General features: G+C 41.3%; 1 protein-coding gene across 1 annotated transcript in view; it reads left to right on the top strand.

The window, feature by feature from the left end:
• LOC142350391 (uncharacterized) overlaps positions 1 to 17418 on the top strand; it is a 30308-nt gene extending 12890 nt beyond the window's left edge. Inside the window, exons 2-4 of the mRNA XM_075402239.1 lie at positions 2141 to 2298; positions 2593 to 2718; positions 16240 to 17418. Of these exons, the coding sequence (XP_075258354.1) occupies positions 2141 to 2298; positions 2593 to 2718; positions 16240 to 17418 (1463 nt within the window). The remainder of the gene's footprint in view (positions 1 to 2140; positions 2299 to 2592; positions 2719 to 16239) is intronic.
• The last annotated feature ends 329 nt before the right edge of the window (positions 17419 to 17747 follow it).

The following is a 17747-nucleotide window of genomic DNA, read 5'->3' as shown; positions in this document are numbered from 1 at the left end:
TTTGAGTTTACAAATATTTTCTCGTTAGATCGTGATTTGGGATGTCGATTTCTGATTAACCAAAATTGCTGTGCCCGAAATAGAAGGTTGACTGTTTACTATCACAAGATTCATGAAGACAAGTTGATATTAGATTGCGTTATCAGTTTACTGATTGAAGACAAAAACGTTCTTATGACAGTTGAGATCCAAAAGACTCTTGTTAGTTTTTATTTAAATTTTGCTAACGCATCTTTTTCAATCAGTAAATATACTATTATCTTTCTTCAGAGATCTTGAAAAAATGCAGGAAAAAAAAATTATATGGACATAGATACCGTCCAGTTTATTTTTTTTCATAGTTTTGCTCAAACTTTTGAAATCGAAGGGCTGGGTCTGATTTGGTTTCATTCCTGATCTTCAGCTGTTCTAAAAGTGATTGGTATTTTTTGAATAAATCTAGGAAATGTCGAATGCAGAACGCATTATTGGAAAAAAATGAACTGAATGAAATGAAAATCTTCAACAGTTTAGCAGATCAAAATTAGTTCGTCCAAAATGTTTTGTTTCACGTCTGATTGTTTTAAAATTATTAGTAATAAAAGCAACCAATTTTATATTAGCAACAAGTTTCACTTTGGCGTGAGAGATATAGAGATCACTCAAAAATGAAGAACGAAAGCACGAAAAGTCACTCGAGAAGTTTGCATTAAAAAAGACCACAAAATTTGCAATAATTGCAATGAACTTCGTTCTAGAGCAACTACAAATCCCTTAATCAAGATGATGCTATAGTTTAAAAATGATTTTTTAAAACTACTTTGTCATTGGCTGTTTTAGGCTGTTTTCAAATGTGATCTTTTTCTTTTTGTCCAAGGCGGCAACAAGTTCTGTGAAGTATTGAATAACAATCAAATATTTGTTCTTACATTTACTAGCAATGTAAAACTCATAATAATGCATATAAAAAGTTAATTGTTGTAAAAATTTCACATTGATGAGTGTAACATTTGACTCAATTGTGATTTAGCCACAGTCAGTGACGCCTCAATTGGATATAATGGCTCCCGTGGACACAGCCGATGATGCCATGGATAACGTGATGGGTTTCCAGTCAACAGCTCAAATAAATGCTCCTCCAGCGAATTTTCAACTGGTACTCTTCGTTTCAAGTTTAAAAATAGAAGCCAAGCCGACTAACAAAAAAACCATAAGTCCATTCCGAACTTGGGAAACTTGCTGAAGCCGTTGTATCGCACCGTACTGATTGAAGACAAAAACGTTCTTACTACAGTTGAGATCCAAAAGAATCTTGTTAGTTTTTATTTAAATTTTGCTAACGCTTCTTTTTCAATCAGTAACTATACTATTATCTTTCTTCAGAGATCTTGAAAAAAGGCAGAAAAAAATGAATTATATGGACATAGATTCCGTCCAGTTTATTTTTTTCCATAGTTTTGCTCAAATTTTTGAAATCAAAGGGCTGGGTCTGATTTGGTTTCATTTGTGATCTTCAGCTGTTCTAAAAGTGATTAGTATTTTTTGAATAAATCTAGGAAATGCCGAACGCAGAACGCATTATTGGAAAAAAATGAACTGAATGAAATAAAAATCTTCAAGAGTTTAGCAGATCAAAATTAGTTCGTCCAAAATGTTTTGTTTCACGTCTGATTGTTTTTTAAATTATTAGTAATAAAAGCAAATCGGTTGTTTGTTAGGTTTAATCTTGTTTTTTGAATAGCATTGAATCTCTAAAAAGGTGGAAGTTTGGATATACTCATCAACTTGAAGAAAAAAACCGACTAATGTCCGAAGAACTGCTCTCGAACGACAGCTGCGTTGAAAAACATTTGAACATTAACCTCCTGCTTAATTACCACAGGCACTACGGACTGCGCTATTTGTCCCTTATTTTAGCTTTGCTGCAACCAATTTTATATTAGCAACAAGTTTTACTTCGGCCTGGGAGTAATAGAGCTCACTCAAAAATGAAGAACGAAAGCACGAAAAGTCACTCGAGAAGTTTGCATTAAAAAAGACCACCAAATTGGCAATAATTGCTATGAACTTCGTTCCAGAGCAACTACAAATCCCTTAAATCAAGATGATGCTATAGTTTAAAAATGATTTTTTAAAACTACTTTGTCATTGGCTGTTTTAGAACCGAAAAGTTATTGGCAGCCTGAGATCGGTTTTACTCCTATAAAGACCAAATCTCTCAAGAGAACCAGAGCATCGAAAAAAATCAAGTTGAACCCGGTTTCCTTGATCAGGGACGAGTATGATGAAACCGACCAAGACATCTCACCTGGACGAAAGGTGAAGAGTTTTGACCTAAATCTGGTATAGTTATGAGGACTTCGCAATACTTTCGATATTTAGATATTTTTCATTTCCTTTTATTGAGTTTTCTTTGATGCAATAAGCTCTTCAAATGTGATCTTTTTCTTTTTGTCCAAGGCGGCAACAAGTACTGTGAAATATTGAATAACACTCAAAGATTTGTTCTTACATTTGCTAGCAATGGAAAACTCATAATAATGCATATAAAAAGTTAATTGTTGTAAAAATTTCACATTGATGAGTGTAACATTTGACTCAATTGTGATTTAGCCACAGTCAGTGACGCCTCAATTGGATATAATGGCTCCCGTGGACACAGCCGATGACGCCATGGATAACGTGATGGGTTTCCAGTCAACAGCTCAAATAAATGCTCCTCCTGCGAATTTTCAACTGGTACTCTTCGCTTCAAGTTTAAAAATAGAAGCCAAGCCGACTAACAAAAAAACCATAAGTCCATTCCGAACTTGTGAAACTTGCTGAAGCCGTTGTACCGCACCACATAAGTCTTGAATGAAAACCGTACTAAGATCATGTAAAGTTGACTACGGTCCGTAGTACGACTGTTACTGAGTAAAGCGAGTAATATATAGAAATTCGTCATTTGTATTAGCCAATGAGAATCGAGTATTTAAATACACATAGAAACGTTCCAATTTACGTACAAAGCTCGGAAAAAGTTAAAATAACATAATTTTAGGTAAATCTAATCATATGACCTATCAAATAAGACATGATTCGGCTATAATTTTCGGGTTTTTTATTCATCGGAGAAAAATGGTGACCGGCATTGAACTGATCCATGATCAGACAAAACACAGGCCAAATGAGCATCAAAAAAACCTTGCCGTCTAAAACAACTTGTTGTATTGATCTTAATAATGCTTATACGTTGTTGGATTGTACGTTGCTTTGCTTTATATCGTTCGAATAAATTGAAGCTTTGGTAGACTGTTTTAATAGATTTACAGCTACATTTTGGTACCGCTCCGGGATTGCAAACAACCATTTACTTATTAAATAGTTTAATTGTGAGCGGATGCTGAACTTTTTCTGTGTTGTCAATATCAGTCCAGATGCCAGTTTTGACAAGATCAAAGCCAGATACAGGTCTTTGGTACTTCAAAATCACCCGGACAAATTGGGTCAATTCGCTAGAATCGGAAGCCTTTACGAGACTCCTAAATCATATTTGGTACACGTTGAATGTGCCACAGCGACGCAATCAGTACCACACAGTTGAACCACAGCTGCTTAAACCAAAAACTTGTTATCGGAGATATCATCTCGATGTCTGAGTTGGACCATCTGATTCTGATCCAGATTACAGTTCCGGAAAACGGAATTTATGCCCTAATTGCAGGTGTGGAAATGCTTGTGTACAAATGGACGACTTGTCAGATGAGAACTTACTTTTAATGACACGTCGGCACTCGCACGAACACGATCTACGGCAGATGTTTGAGGAATTTGGAACAATTGTAGAGTTATCCAATTCGGTGGAGTCGCCTGACAGGGCTCTCAAAAGACTGTAAGACAGAACCGAAACGCTCTGTTAGTCTTCTTTCTGCATTGAATTAATATCAATAAAAATAGACGGCAAAAAAATCCATCCCTTTAAACAGGTCAAAATTTCCAAACAAGATATATGGCATATAACTTAATGGTTTAATATAGCAATCGGTCACCTTTAACCCCCAGAAAATTTTTTGGAATAAAAACATCAATTTTGAAGGTTTTTGGTCGAATTGTCGAAAATTTGTAAAAACTGATCAAGTCGGTTCGTATATCAAAATATAACTTCTGAAATAGAAAATATTGAGATAGGATTATGCTAAAATTGTTCAATTTTGAAAATTTTTGTTCAATTTTGAGGCAATTCTAAAAACTTTAGAAGGTCAATTCCGAATATTGATAAACCGTATTTTCGGGCTTAAATCCGTCCAGTTTACTAGATTACCGTTCCCTAATTAGGAGTTTGCAGAAAAAAATTGACCAAAATTTGAAAAAAAAGGACAAAAGCATAAAACTTAGACAAATTTTTCAAAATTATGGTTTTCAATCGAAAGTTCGTTACTTGAGTGAAACTCAATACAGAGAAAAGGTGTGAAAAATTTACAACATCTGGCCCATAAAAAAGTTCTGTCATCATATTCTTTCCGTTTCTCGTTTTCGTAACGTACCGTCCGCTTCTTTTTCGTTCCTTAACTTCACCATTCACGATTTCCAGTTTTTTTCATCAACGTCGCTCTCCCAAAATTTCGTTTTTTGATTTCGTATCCGGTCATTCCGTTTTTGTTGCGTTCAGCGTTGTTTTTCTCCATCTAATTTTTCCTTCGATGTAGTATGCTGTCATATATGATGAAGTATGTTGTGTTTGTTGCGGTACGATGATCATGCTAGTATGCTGGTTGCTTGTTTTGGTCTTGTTGTTTTCTAGGGTGTCGTTAGGTTTGTTCTGCAGTTACGGCTAGTTGGTCCCCGGACTTTTTCAGCTTCCTCGTTTACTGGATCCCCTATTATAGTATATCATTATTTGCTGCTTCATGTTGTTGACTGTTTGTATGATTATAGGTTGATTTGGTCCTGTTACCGTCTAGGGTGTGACTTAAGCTTCTGCTGCAGTTACGGTTAGATTGTCTCCTGATTTTCCCAACAGACATAGTCTACAAAGATATTATTGTAATTTTTTTAGCTTCTGCTGCAGTTTGTTCCCTCAGAATAACCGCACAAAAGTAAATCAAGTGACACATTATGCAGCCGTTTACAATAACTTTCAACCGACACTACCCCCAAACACTGCTAACTCCGCCATCAGCCGTGCCATCTCACAAACGACTGCACCACAGAATGTTAATAGTAACCACGCAGCGGCCTGTAGCAAACAAATAAAGCCATTCAGTGCGGCAACTAACATCGATCCACCCTTTTGTCACGCCAATTATTCCTCCCATCTACGGTCATACAGAAATTTGTTTAGTATTGTGAGTATGCTGTTTGATTGTTTGGGTCTGGAGGTTACTGGGGTGTGACTTAATTTTATTCCGGAGTTATGGCTAGTAACTTTCTTGACCTTTTCCACCTTTCAGTATACGACCTCGTTGCCGTAAATTACTTTGTATTTGGTTTATCAAGCCACATAATAATTTGTGCTGGTTTGCCTTGCAGTATCTTCTCTACTCCTTCCTAGGGTGTGACTTTAGTTTGCTCTAGAGTTACGGCTAATTCTATTTGTTGAGTTGGTGGCTGTAGTCTGCTAGTATATTTCTTCCCACCTCCAAAATTGTCTTGTGCCCGTCTTTCGCCCGTTATTTCCCGGCTTTCCGCTTCGTTGCGCTCCGTCTGCCCGACATATCCTTACGTCCGCTTATTTTCCCGTTTCACCTTTCGCCATTTGCCCGGTGTTTCCATCCCTCTCGTCTATTTGTGCGTCAATCGCCCGGCTCTTTTGTTCAGTCCGTTTCTTTTCCGGTTCCGTCTTGTGTAGCTTGCAGGGCAATCCTACTCCGGTTATCTCCCCATTCAGTCTCGCGTTGCTTACACGCGCGTCAGACGCTCTCCCTTTTGTTACTCACTTTCGCGGGGTACTTGGCAACTTCTTTATTGCTCTTCGGCGGCTTGATTATCAGGTCGTTGTCATTTTGGTTCGGTATAACCCTCATCCCGTTTATCTGTTTGGAAGTTTCTTTAAATTAAGAAATCACCCATTTTAATATAAAGGCCGAATCACAAGAGAAATTGAAGAAGCTCTTTAGTGCAAGATCTAATCGCAAGTCTGAGTTACGTAACATCCACAAAGATATCACTGACGCCCGAGATGGGCAAAACAGAAAGGTTAAAGTTGCAGGATGCTTTCTGTAAGATAGCACAGAAAAACTAGGAACTCTTTGACTTGGCCGGTAAAACCGAGAACCCAGATTCAATTTATCCAATCCTTGAGCAATGGCTGGATGATGTAACCAAGAACAATGATGAATTTTGCCAAGCGGCTAGAAGTTAAAACTACTCAGTCCCTGAGCAAGACATCGTATGCGTAGGCATTAATCCTCAGGGTCCTTCCAATAGAAGTTCACTTTTAACAACGTCAACCATGTCTAGCCAGCGTAAACGTGCCTTTCTCATTGTTCAGCAGCCACTCAACCTCCCGTTCAAGACACTGCCAATTATAATACTAATATAAAAAAGCAACAAACCAAAGTTCAGACAATGAATCAGGCTGCGCAGACGCTTTCAGACTTGAATGCTGTCAGTGTTAACGGTCAGAGTAATATAGATGTCGTACAGACCAAAAACTTAGGTATGGTTCCTGGTAATTTGAAATGTTATCTCAGTACACGGTGCCAGGAGTTGCCGTTTCTATTGCTCAACAGGAGGCGTTGTACCGAGAATACCTCCATGCTCAAATACAGCAGTATGGCAATGACCAAGGCGTGGGTCGCGCAAATAGTCAATCAGGTAGTGGTGTTGAGAATCCAGGCCACCAAAGTCAGACCGCTGTGCAAAGTGTCAAATCTCCACCACTTTTGCCTTCTACGCAAAGCCCCCAGACACCAAAACCTGTACTGGCACCAACAAACTCCATTTTTGTACCTGATTTTTCAATAAACCCACAAGTAATTCAGCTCTTGGGTCCCAAAAGCTCCAGTGTAGCTGGTCAATTTTATCTGTCCATCCCTCATGTTCCACAAGAACAGACTCCGCTTCAAAGTAACACTCCAAACGCAACACAACTCCCTAATACCCACCTCCCTTATAACTTCTCTCCAATTTTGAGCCCACACCTGGTACAACCGCCCATAATCCCGCCGCATCATCAAATTAGCTCCCAAGTTCCCGTCCGAGTCCCACAGCACCGAAACTCCCCCTTAACTTTACCCCTGACTTATGTTGTTTCCCTCAGAATAACCGCACAAAAGTAAATCAAGTGACACATTATGCAGCCGTTTACAATAACTTTCAACCGATACTACCCCCAAACACTGCTAACTCCGCCATCAGCCGTGTTATCTCACAAACGACTGCACCACAAAATGTTAATAGTAACCACGCAGCGGCCTGTAGCAAACAAATAAAGCCATTCAGTGCGGCAACTAACTTCGATCCACCCTTTTGTCACGCCAATTATTCCTCCCATGTACGGTCATACAGAAATTTGTTTAGTATTATGAGTATGCTGTTTGATTGTTTGGGTCTGGAGGTTACTGGGGTGTGACTTAATTTTATTCCGGAGTTATGGCTAGTAACTTTCTTGACCTTTTCCACCTTTCAGTATACGACCTCGTTGCCGTAAATTACTTTGTATTTGGTTTATCAAGCCACCTAATGATTTGTGCTGGTTTGCCTTGCAGTATCTTCTCTACTCCTTCCTAGGGTGTGACTTTAGTTTGCTCTAGAGTTACGGCTAATTCTATTTGTTGAGTTGGTGGCTGTAGTCTGCTAGTATATTTCTTCCCACCTCCAAAATTGTCTTGTGCTCGTCTCACGCCCGTTCTTTCCCGGCTTTCCGCTTCGTCGCGCTCCATCTGCCCGACATATCCTTCCGTGCGCTTCTTTCCCCGTTTCACCTTGCTCCATTTGCCCGGTGCTTCCCTCCCGCTCGCCTATTCGTGCGTCATTCGCCCGGCTCTTTTGTTCCATCCGTTTGTTTTCCGGTTCAGTCTTGCGTAGTTTGCAGGGCAATCCTACTCCGGTTGTTTCCCCATTCAATCTGGCGTTGCTTACACGCTCCATCTTGTTGCTCACTTTCGCCGGGAACTGAGCTACTTGGCAACTTATTTACTGCTCGTCGGCGGCTCGGTTATCAAATCGTTGTCAATTGGGCTCGGTAAAATCCTCATCCCGTTTACCTGTTTGGAAGTTTCTTGAAATTGAGAAATCAGAAGAAGCTTTTTAGTGCAAGATCTAATGGCAAGTCTGAGTTACGTAACATCCACAAAGATATCACTTGCGCCGGACATCGGCAAGGCAGGAGGGTTAAAGTTGAGCGATTTGATTGTAAGCGGAAGGATGCTTTCTGTAAGATGGTACAGAAAAGCGAGGAACTCTTCGACTTGGCCGGCAAAACCGAGAACCCAGATTCAATTTACCCAATCCTTGAGCAATGGTTGGATGATGTAATCAAGATCAATGATGAATTTTTTGCAAGCGGCTGGAAGTTATAATTACTCAGTCCCTGACCAAAACATCGTATGCGTAGGCCTTAATCCTCAGAGTCCTTCCAATAGAACTTCGCTTTTAACAACCTCAACCATGTCTAGCCAGCGTAAACGTGACTTTCTCATGGCAAAACTGAAACGCGAAGAGGCTCAAAAAAAGAAGAAATTGAATTGCGCCTCGCTAAACACAAGCAAGAAATTGTCAAGAGTAAAAAGGAGCTTGAAACACAAATGCAATTAGATCAGATGGCAGTTCAGGAATTAGAGGAGTTTCATCGCCAGCGCGTTGCCGCAGCTAAATTAAACGAGGCGGAATTGATGGATAATTTTTCGCTATTTAGCCATCCCTCAAGTGAACTGAACTTATTTAAAGATAGGGCATCAATTTGAAGCAAGAAATGTGTTGAAGATTGGGTAACTTCGTTTCCTGACGGTAAAACAAGGACCGCCTCAAGTGAACCGAATTTGTCATGTCCTTGTTCAGCAACCAACCAACCTCCCTTTCAAGACACTGCCATTGATAACAATAATATAGAACAGCAACAAACCAAAGTTCAGACAATGAATCAAGCTTCGCAGATGCCTTCAGACTTGAAAGCTGTCAATGTTAACGGTCAGAGTAATATAGATGTCGTACAGACCAAAAACTTAGGTACTGTTCCTGGTAATTTGAACCATCTTGAAAAGTTATCTCAGTACACGGCGCCAGGAGTTGCCGTTTCTATTGCTCAACAGGAGGCGTTGTATCGAGAATACCTCCATGCTCAAATTCAGCAATATGGCAATGACCAAGGGGTGGGCCACGCAAATAGTCAATCAGGTAGTGGTGTTGAGAATCCAGGGAACCAAAGTCAGACTTCCTTGCAAAGTGTCAAACCTCCACCACTTCTGCCACCTATGCAAAGCCCCCGGCCACCAAATCCTGTACTGGCACCATCAAACTCCATTTTTGTACCTGATTTTTCAACAAACCTACAAGTAAATTAGTTCTTGTGTCTAAAAGGCACCAGTGTCAATAACATCTGCCCATCCCTCATGTTCCAAAACAACAGACTCAGCCTCAAAGTAACATTCCAAACGCAACACTATTCCTTAACTCCCATCTACCGCATAACTTCTCTCCATTTCTGAACCCACACGTGGTACAGCCGCACATAATTGCGCCGCATCATCTAATTAAATATCAAGTTCCCGTCCGAGTCCCAACACACCGAAACTCCCCCAAAACCTTAACCCTGACTCAAACTTGTGGCGTTTCCTTCAGAATAACGTCACAAAAATAAATCAGGTGACACAGTATGCAGCCGTTTACAATAACTTTCAACCGACACTACTCCCAAACACTGCTAACTCCGCCATCAGCCATGGCATCTCACAGACAACTGCACCACAAAATGTTAAAATGCAACCTGTAGCAAGCAAGTAAACCCATTCAGTACGCAACTATCATCGACCCACCTTTGTCACGCTAATTATTCCTCCCATGTACGGTCTTACAGCACTTGCACCGTTGTGCTGGGTTGGCCCACTGCATTCCACGCCTCCTGAGCCAGCCATCGAAAGCGCAAACATTATTAAGGCGTTAGTTGACGCCATAACGTGCAAGAAGAATGATCCGCTCCCTGAATGGAAATTGTCCCAATACAGAGGTAATCCCCTACAGTGGCACGAAAGTTGTGGTCAACCTAAAAGCGCAATTGACTATCAGTCCTTAACTGATTATGAAAAATTGAAATACTTTAGGACCCTCATAACTGGTAAATCTAAAACAGCAATAGTTGAGTTTGTTTACAGTGGCGCAATGTACAAGGGCGTTCATAAATGCACATTTGGACAAATTCAACAGCTTTCCACCATTGAAGATGCACAATAGCGATAAAATCATTAAATTTTCAGGGTTCCTTTCTAGTCTTGTCGGCGTATTTAAGTCGCTGTCATATGATTCGGTTTCAAAGAGTGCTGGGTTTCTCAACACTGCTGTACAGAAGCTTCCACCCAATACAAAGGCGTCATAGTCACTCTTCACCGTCAAAAAGCATTGGGTGAAACCTACTCTTCTGGACTTTAATGAACGGTTAAAGGAGAAGGCCGAAGCGCACAATTTAAAGAAGAATACCGCAACTAAAGCAAGGACCGAGGATATCAACAACTCAGTAACAAGAACAAAACTTGCTTCGAAGGCATTGGATGCAAATACGCAACACAAGAGTAATTTTAAGCCGCAACAGAGTTCTCCGTCAACATCAATCCCTTATTGCATTGTATGCAAAGGCAACCACCGCAGAAAAGAACCCCACGCAGAGAGCCAAGGTCGTGGCTGAGGCAATGCTCTTCTCTTGTTTGCAAGATAAACATATGTTGAGGCAGTGCAAAAGTCCCCGTAAATGTAGAAAAGGCGGTTGCAACAGCACCCATAACACCTTACTTCACGGAGCTGAAAAGGTTTTTCCAGCTAAACCCTCAACAAACAACAACAACAATACTTCGAAGTTGAATGGAAGTAGTAGAATTGACTTGCAAGTACATGGAATTGAAACTGACTAATTCATCTGGTACTAAAACTACGGCGTTGGTTTTATGCGATATCGCTTGCAGTAACTCTTGGTTGTCCAATAGTCTCGCAGATGGGCTCGGTTTGCAGGGTACCGCTTTAAAACTGAGCGTCAAGGGTATAAACACAGAAGAAATCATCGACACAAAGGTGGTTCAATTGACTGTGACACCTCATGAAGATCAAGACTTCGAAGCGTTCACTGTACGTCACTATGTGAGGGAAACATTAAATGTAGGTTCCGACATCATTGACGTTGAATCTATGCAAGAAACCTGCCCACCTCTGGCCGTCCTAGATCCAGTTTTAAGAGGCCCACTTCCATCAAGTTCAAGTTTAGCCTCAACGCGTTCAAAGCCAATGTCGAACAGGATTATGAACCAGCTTGTCAGGTTAAGTCATGGTATGATATGGAATCGTACGGCGCGTACAAACAGGTTGACACAGGATCTGCAGTGGATGCTCGCGCGCGAGAAATACTTGAAACAACAACTCTTCATAACAGCCAAAGATACGATGTTGGTATGTTATGGGCTGATGACAACATCCAGCTCCCGAATAACTACTTTTCGTCACCGGTACAGCTCAAATCTCTCGAAAAAAGGGTTCTTGACCCCTGATGCCCATATGGTTGAACAGCGGTCGGGTAAATAGTGGTACCTACCACATCATCCCGCAATCAACCCGAACAAACCTGGGAAATTGCGTAGGGTACTAAATGGTGCAGCAAAGTTCCACGGTACTTCTTTGAATAAGTCTTTGCTAACTGGCCCCGACATGCTCCAAAACCTAATCCACGTACTACTTAGGTTCCGTCAACATCAATTCGCCGTGTCCGCAGATATCGAGGGTATGTTCCTCCAAGTGGGTGTCCCTGACCGCGACCAGCCATCACTGCGTTTTTTGTGGCGGGAGGACCCCACAACAAATGTTGTAGTGTATCAATACACGCGCCATATATTCGGGGCTAAAGACTTGCCCACATGCGCTAACTATGCACTGCAACGCACGGCCCGAGACAATGTTAATCAGGACCCGGAAGCAACCAAAGCCGTCCTAGAAAACTTCTACATGGACGACTACTTGGATTCGGCGGAGTCACCTGAGAGGGCGCTCAAAAGATCGAAGGAGCTGATGAATCTTCTCCATCTAGGTGGGCTCAAGCTTACTAAATTTGTAAGCAAGGTACCAAATCTGGCTGATCGAATTGATGGGTCAACTCAGTCTACCGAACCAAAAGTAATTGCCTCATCTAAGGAGGATTCTTCGCACGTGCTTGTGTTGAAATGGGATCACAACAATGATACTCTAGTTGTGAGTCGGAATACCTCCAGTAAAGTAACTAAGTCTTTAACACAACGCTTGGTATTGAGTCTAGTGTCTAAAGTGTTTGATCCCATTGGCCTAGTGGCACCAATTACTCTTGGTGCCCGATTGTTACTAAAGGACATCTGGCGTGTCAGCGGGCAGCACTGGGATGAAGAATTACCAAAAGACACTGTAGAAAGGATCCTTGAATGGAGTGTAGAACTAACAAAGCTTGCCGAAATCACTATACCAAGGAGTTACTTTTCGGGAAACTTTAGACACTTGGAACTACACATGTTTGGCGATAGTTCCCAAGAGTTCTTCAGCGCTGTTGCATTTCTCCGAGCTCAAGTAAACACTTCTAGTGGGCCAAAAACAGAGCTTGCATTTGTCCTGGGTAAAGCTCGCGTAGCACCTATGAAGGTGATGACAATTCCAAAGTCAGAGCTGCAAGCTGCTTTACTGGCCGCTCGGTTGAAACAAGATATCTGTGGGTCCCTTACAAGTTGACCCACGATCCGCAGTGGATGCTCGCGCGCAGGAAATACTTGGAACAACAACTTTCCATAACGGACAAAGATACGATGTCGGAATGTTATGGGTTGATGACAACATCCAGCTCCCGAATAACTACTTTTCGTCACTGGTACAGCTCAAGTCTCTCGAAAAGCGGCTCTCGAGAGATACATCATTGAAAGGTATGCTAATACCATCCGTGAAGACTTGGGAAAAGGTTACTTGATTAGAGTCCCTGATGCTCACAAGGTCGAGCAGCGGTCGAATAAAGAGTGGGACCTACCACATCATCCCGTAACCAATTCGAACAAACCGGGAAAATTGCGTAGGGTATTAAATGGTGCAGCAAAGTTCCACGGTACTTCTTTGAATAAGTCTTTGCTCAATGGCCCCGAAGTGCTCCAAAACCTAATCTATGTGCTACTTAGATTCCATCAACATCAATTCGCCGTGTCCGCAGCTATCGAGGGTATGTTCCTTCGGGTTGGTGTCCCTGACTGTGACTAGCCATCAATGCAATTTGTGTGGAGGGAGGACCTCCCGACAAATTTTGTCGTGTATCAATACACGCGCCATATATTTGGGGCTAAAAACTCGCCCACATGCGCTAACTATGCATCGCAATGAGCGGCCCGAGAAACCATAGGTCAGTATCCAGAAGCAACCAATGCCGTTTTAGAGAAATTTTACATGGATGATTACTTGGATTCGGTGGAATCGGTTGAGAGGGCTCTCAATAGATCAAAGGAATTGGTGCATCTTCTCCATTTAGGTGGTTCAAGCTTACTAGGCTTGTACGCAATGCGCCAATTCTGGCTGATCAAATTGATGGGTCACCTCAGTCCACCGAACCAAAAGTTATCGACTCATCTAAGGAGGAATCTCTGCACGTGCTTGGGTTGAAATGGGATCACAACAACCATACTCTAGTTGTGAGTCGGGGTACCTCCCGTACAGTAACTAAGTCATTAACACAACGCTTGGCATTGAGCCTTTTGTCTAAGGTATTTGATACCAATGGCGTAGTTGCACCATTTTCTGTTGGTGCCCGATTGTTACTAAAGGACATCTGGCGTGTCAGCGGGCAGCACTGGGACGATGAATTACCAAAAGACACCGTTGAAAGGTTCCTCGAATGGTGTGTAGAACTAACCGAACTTGCCCAAATTGCTATACCAAGGAGCTACTTTTCGGGAAATTTTGAACACCTGGAACTACTTTCGTTTGGCGATAATTCTCAAGAGGTCTTCAGCGCTGTTGCATTTCTCCGAGCTCAAGTAAACACTTCAAGCGGGCCAAAAACAGAATTTGCACCTATGAAGGTGATGACAGTTCCAAAGCTAGAGCTGTAAGTTGCCCTACTGGATGCTCTGTAGAAACAAGACATCTGTGGGTCCCTTACGGTCCATGTTAACAAAATTTTTATGTGGACTGATAGCACTACTGTCTTGCAGTGGTTTAACTCCACAAGCAAGCAGCCAATAGTTATTGCAAACCGTGTATGAGAGATTTTAGAACACACTAGCGTTGACGAAGGGAACCACGTTGCCACAAGCGATAATCCGGCAGATGCCGGTACTCCACTGGTATGTCCGCTGAGGTTTTGCAATCAAGTAGCTGGGTGAGGGGTTCATATTTATTATGAACCAAGGAATTTGCGTTCGGTCTAAGAACCGAAGTAGTTAAACACATCAAACTTGGTACAATAACTAAGGAAATTGATGAAACCAATTTATCATAGGCTGCATCCGTAACCAGGTTGACTAAAGAACCGCCCCCGCAACTAATTCCCTTCGATAAGTACAGTTCTTATCAAAAGTTGCTGCGGATAACAGCGTACGCACTCCGCCTGTTGCCTTCTCACGAATGTTACCGTACTGCCGATGGTCGCATCATAGACCCCACGCAGCTTAACGAAGCCGAGCGTCATCTCCAGTACATTGTGCAAGGGAAATCTTGTAATGCGGAGAGAAAAGATGAGTAGCCATACTGCTCCGTTTTCTCCCTTTATTGGACCAATTTGTCTAATCCGATCGGCCGGCTGCATCAAACAGTTGGTCGAAGTTGACTTTGATGGAAAAAGTCCTATCGTTCTCGACGCACGCCATGTATTTGTAAAGTCTAAGCACTCTCACGTTAAAAATCATCATCAACGTATTGACTATCTCCGGGCTAAAGTACAAGAACGTTATACCTTCCTAAAATTGCGATCCTCACTGCGTTCAATTAAATCCAACTGCGTCACGTGCATAATGTTCCGCGCTGCCACTATTCAACCCGTCATGGCTGACCTCCCAGTAGAAAGACTTGCATACCAGTCTCATCCCTTCAAAAACACCGGGTTCGACTACTTCGGCCCCTTTTACGTTACTTTGCGTAAGACCAATGAGAAGACGTGGGGTTTCCTCTTCACATGCCTAACTACTCGTGCCGTTCATGTTTAAATTGTTCCGTCCATGGACGCCAGTTCGTGTGTAATGGGAGTGGAGCGATTCGTCTCCCGTCGGGGTACACCTGCCATTATTTGGTCAGAAATTGGCACTAATTTTGTTGGCACAGAAAAAGAACTACGCGAGAATATCGAAAAGTGGAACACTATCAACATTGCAGCAGAGTTGCCCTAAGAGGCATTAAATGGAGATTGAACCCGCCCAATGGGCCACCCGAAGGTGGCATCTGGGAGAGGCTGGTACGTAGTTTTAAGCGAATACTTTAGACCCTCCTCAGTAATCGTTGTCCCACTGACAAAGTTTTGAACACTACCTTTTGTCTGCGTCATTTTTATTAGCCAATCGGAATCGAGTATTTAAATACGCATGGAAATCCTTCCAATTTACGTACAAAGCTCGGAAAATGAATTTAAGTAAATCTAATCATAAGACCTATCAAATAAGACATGATTCGGCTATATAGTTTTCGGTTTTTTTATTCATCGGCGCAAAATGATAACCGGCATTGAAATGATCCATGATCAGACAAAATACCGGCCAAATGAGCATCAAAAAAAATTGCCGTCTAAAACCACTTGTTGTCTTGATCTTACTAATGCTTATACGTTGTTGGATTTTACGTTGCTTTGCTTTGTATCGTTCGAATAAATTGAAGCTTTGGTAGACTGTTTTAATAGATTTTCAGCTACAACGACGGTTATAAGTTTTCGTAGTAGCCGTTTTAAGGCCGTATCAAGATCAATGAGGCGCCGTACTAAGGCCTTACAAAAATTACTAAGATGTCTTAGATAATAAAATTGCCAGGCAGCTTGTGGCAAACTCTAGAAAAAGTTTTTCAACCGAATTCTTGAGGTGGGTAACCTGGGAAGATTCATGGAAAGTATGCGCTAATCATTTTTCAAATCACCAAATGTTTTTTTCAAATGTTTTTTTTTAGACCACCACTTCACCTCCCAGTGATGAATTGCAAAAAGAACCTTTGGATTTGAACTCAATGAATTCAAATGTGGAAAGCGCTCAGCAGCCAGAGTCGCCGAAAGACGTCAAAATTGCGGATACCAATGACCGAAACGTGCGATCTGCAAAGATGTGCGGAAGTTGTCAATGTACAGAGAAGTCATCTGACGAAGTGGAATTGATTAGTTGCACTATCAAGGACGGGTTAATAGAAGTTTCTAAGATCGATTATCGAGAAATAGATTTCACGAAGCTTCTGAACAAGCAAGCAAAAAAAGTTGACATCCTGATTAAAGACACAATGAGTGAAACGATCAAAGGTCTTCAGAGTTCTGCAAAAATAAAACAATTGATACTGGAGAGCAACGCAAACTTAGAATTGAAAGCAACGGGTTCCTTGATTAACTTAAACATGCTCCAATTTCGAAGACAACCAGTGAAAAATTTTGAAGATGAAGTCTTTGGAACGCCAAAATTAATTATTTCTAACCTAATGGAGTCCTCGCTGACTGACTTTGCGTTAAAAGAAACCTGGAAAAAATTTAGTTGGCAGATTCAAGAGTTAGTAGTGGAAGGTGAATGTTCTCAAATCGGACCATTCAAAAATTATCGAATTCTTGAAAATGTGACAATGCTCAATGTAGTTTCGGAGCAGTCAGATGTCCTTTCTGGTGAGTTCCTTCAGTCAGCTGAAAGACTAAAAACCATTTCTTTTGTAAACTCGTCGCGAATTTCCTTGCCAAAACATTTTTTGAGTGGTAGTGGAGCTCAAGATGTCTCGTTTGTTTTGGATGCCGACAATATTAGACAGCAAACGCTTGATGAGAAGAAAGGTGTCAAAAATTTGAACGGTCGAAGTTTGTCTGATTCTGAGAAAGAAATCCTCACGAGCACATCAGACTCTGACAAATGCAAGATCTTTTGTGTAAATGACGATTGCAGTAGGGAGGCAAATGAGCTCTGGAAACTCAACTGTGTAATTTGCATCCGTAACAAAGTTGGAGCAGACGAAGATCTTGAGAAAAGGATTTGCGATTACAAGCCAACTTCTGATCCTTCGTCAACGGTAAGCTTCTTCCAAATCTTTCTTCACAGAATATCGAAATCGAATAAGATCGAAGTATCGTGTCTACTAATTTATCTAAGTGTAATCAGTTAAATTCTTTGATAATATCTGAATGGAGGTCAGATAATTGTTCCGACCCCTCTTGAGGAGGGGAGGAACTATATACTCAAATGGTTTTTCTTCAGACAATTTTGGCCGATCGATATATTAATCGTAGAGAATTGAGACTGGTATCATTAGAAAGCTCGTCCAGCGTAGAATATGGAATTAAAAAGAGTTTTTTTATTATTGTTTTTAACAGGGAGTTATCGAGGTTTAAACTTTTGAGAACATAGAGTGAATTGCGAGGTGACTTTATTCTTAATTTCCGCAAATTCCGTTGACTTTATTCACAATTTCCGGAAATTCCGTCAAATTCGAAA

Source organism: Convolutriloba macropyga, chromosome 12 (assembly GCF_964194025.1).
Source record: "Convolutriloba macropyga chromosome 12, txConMacr16.3, whole genome shotgun sequence".
In the NCBI taxonomy this organism is placed as follows: Eukaryota; Metazoa; Xenacoelomorpha; order Acoela; family Convolutidae; genus Convolutriloba; species Convolutriloba macropyga.
Note: the sequence above shows the minus strand (reverse complement) of the source record. Positions and strands in the feature narration are given on the sequence as shown.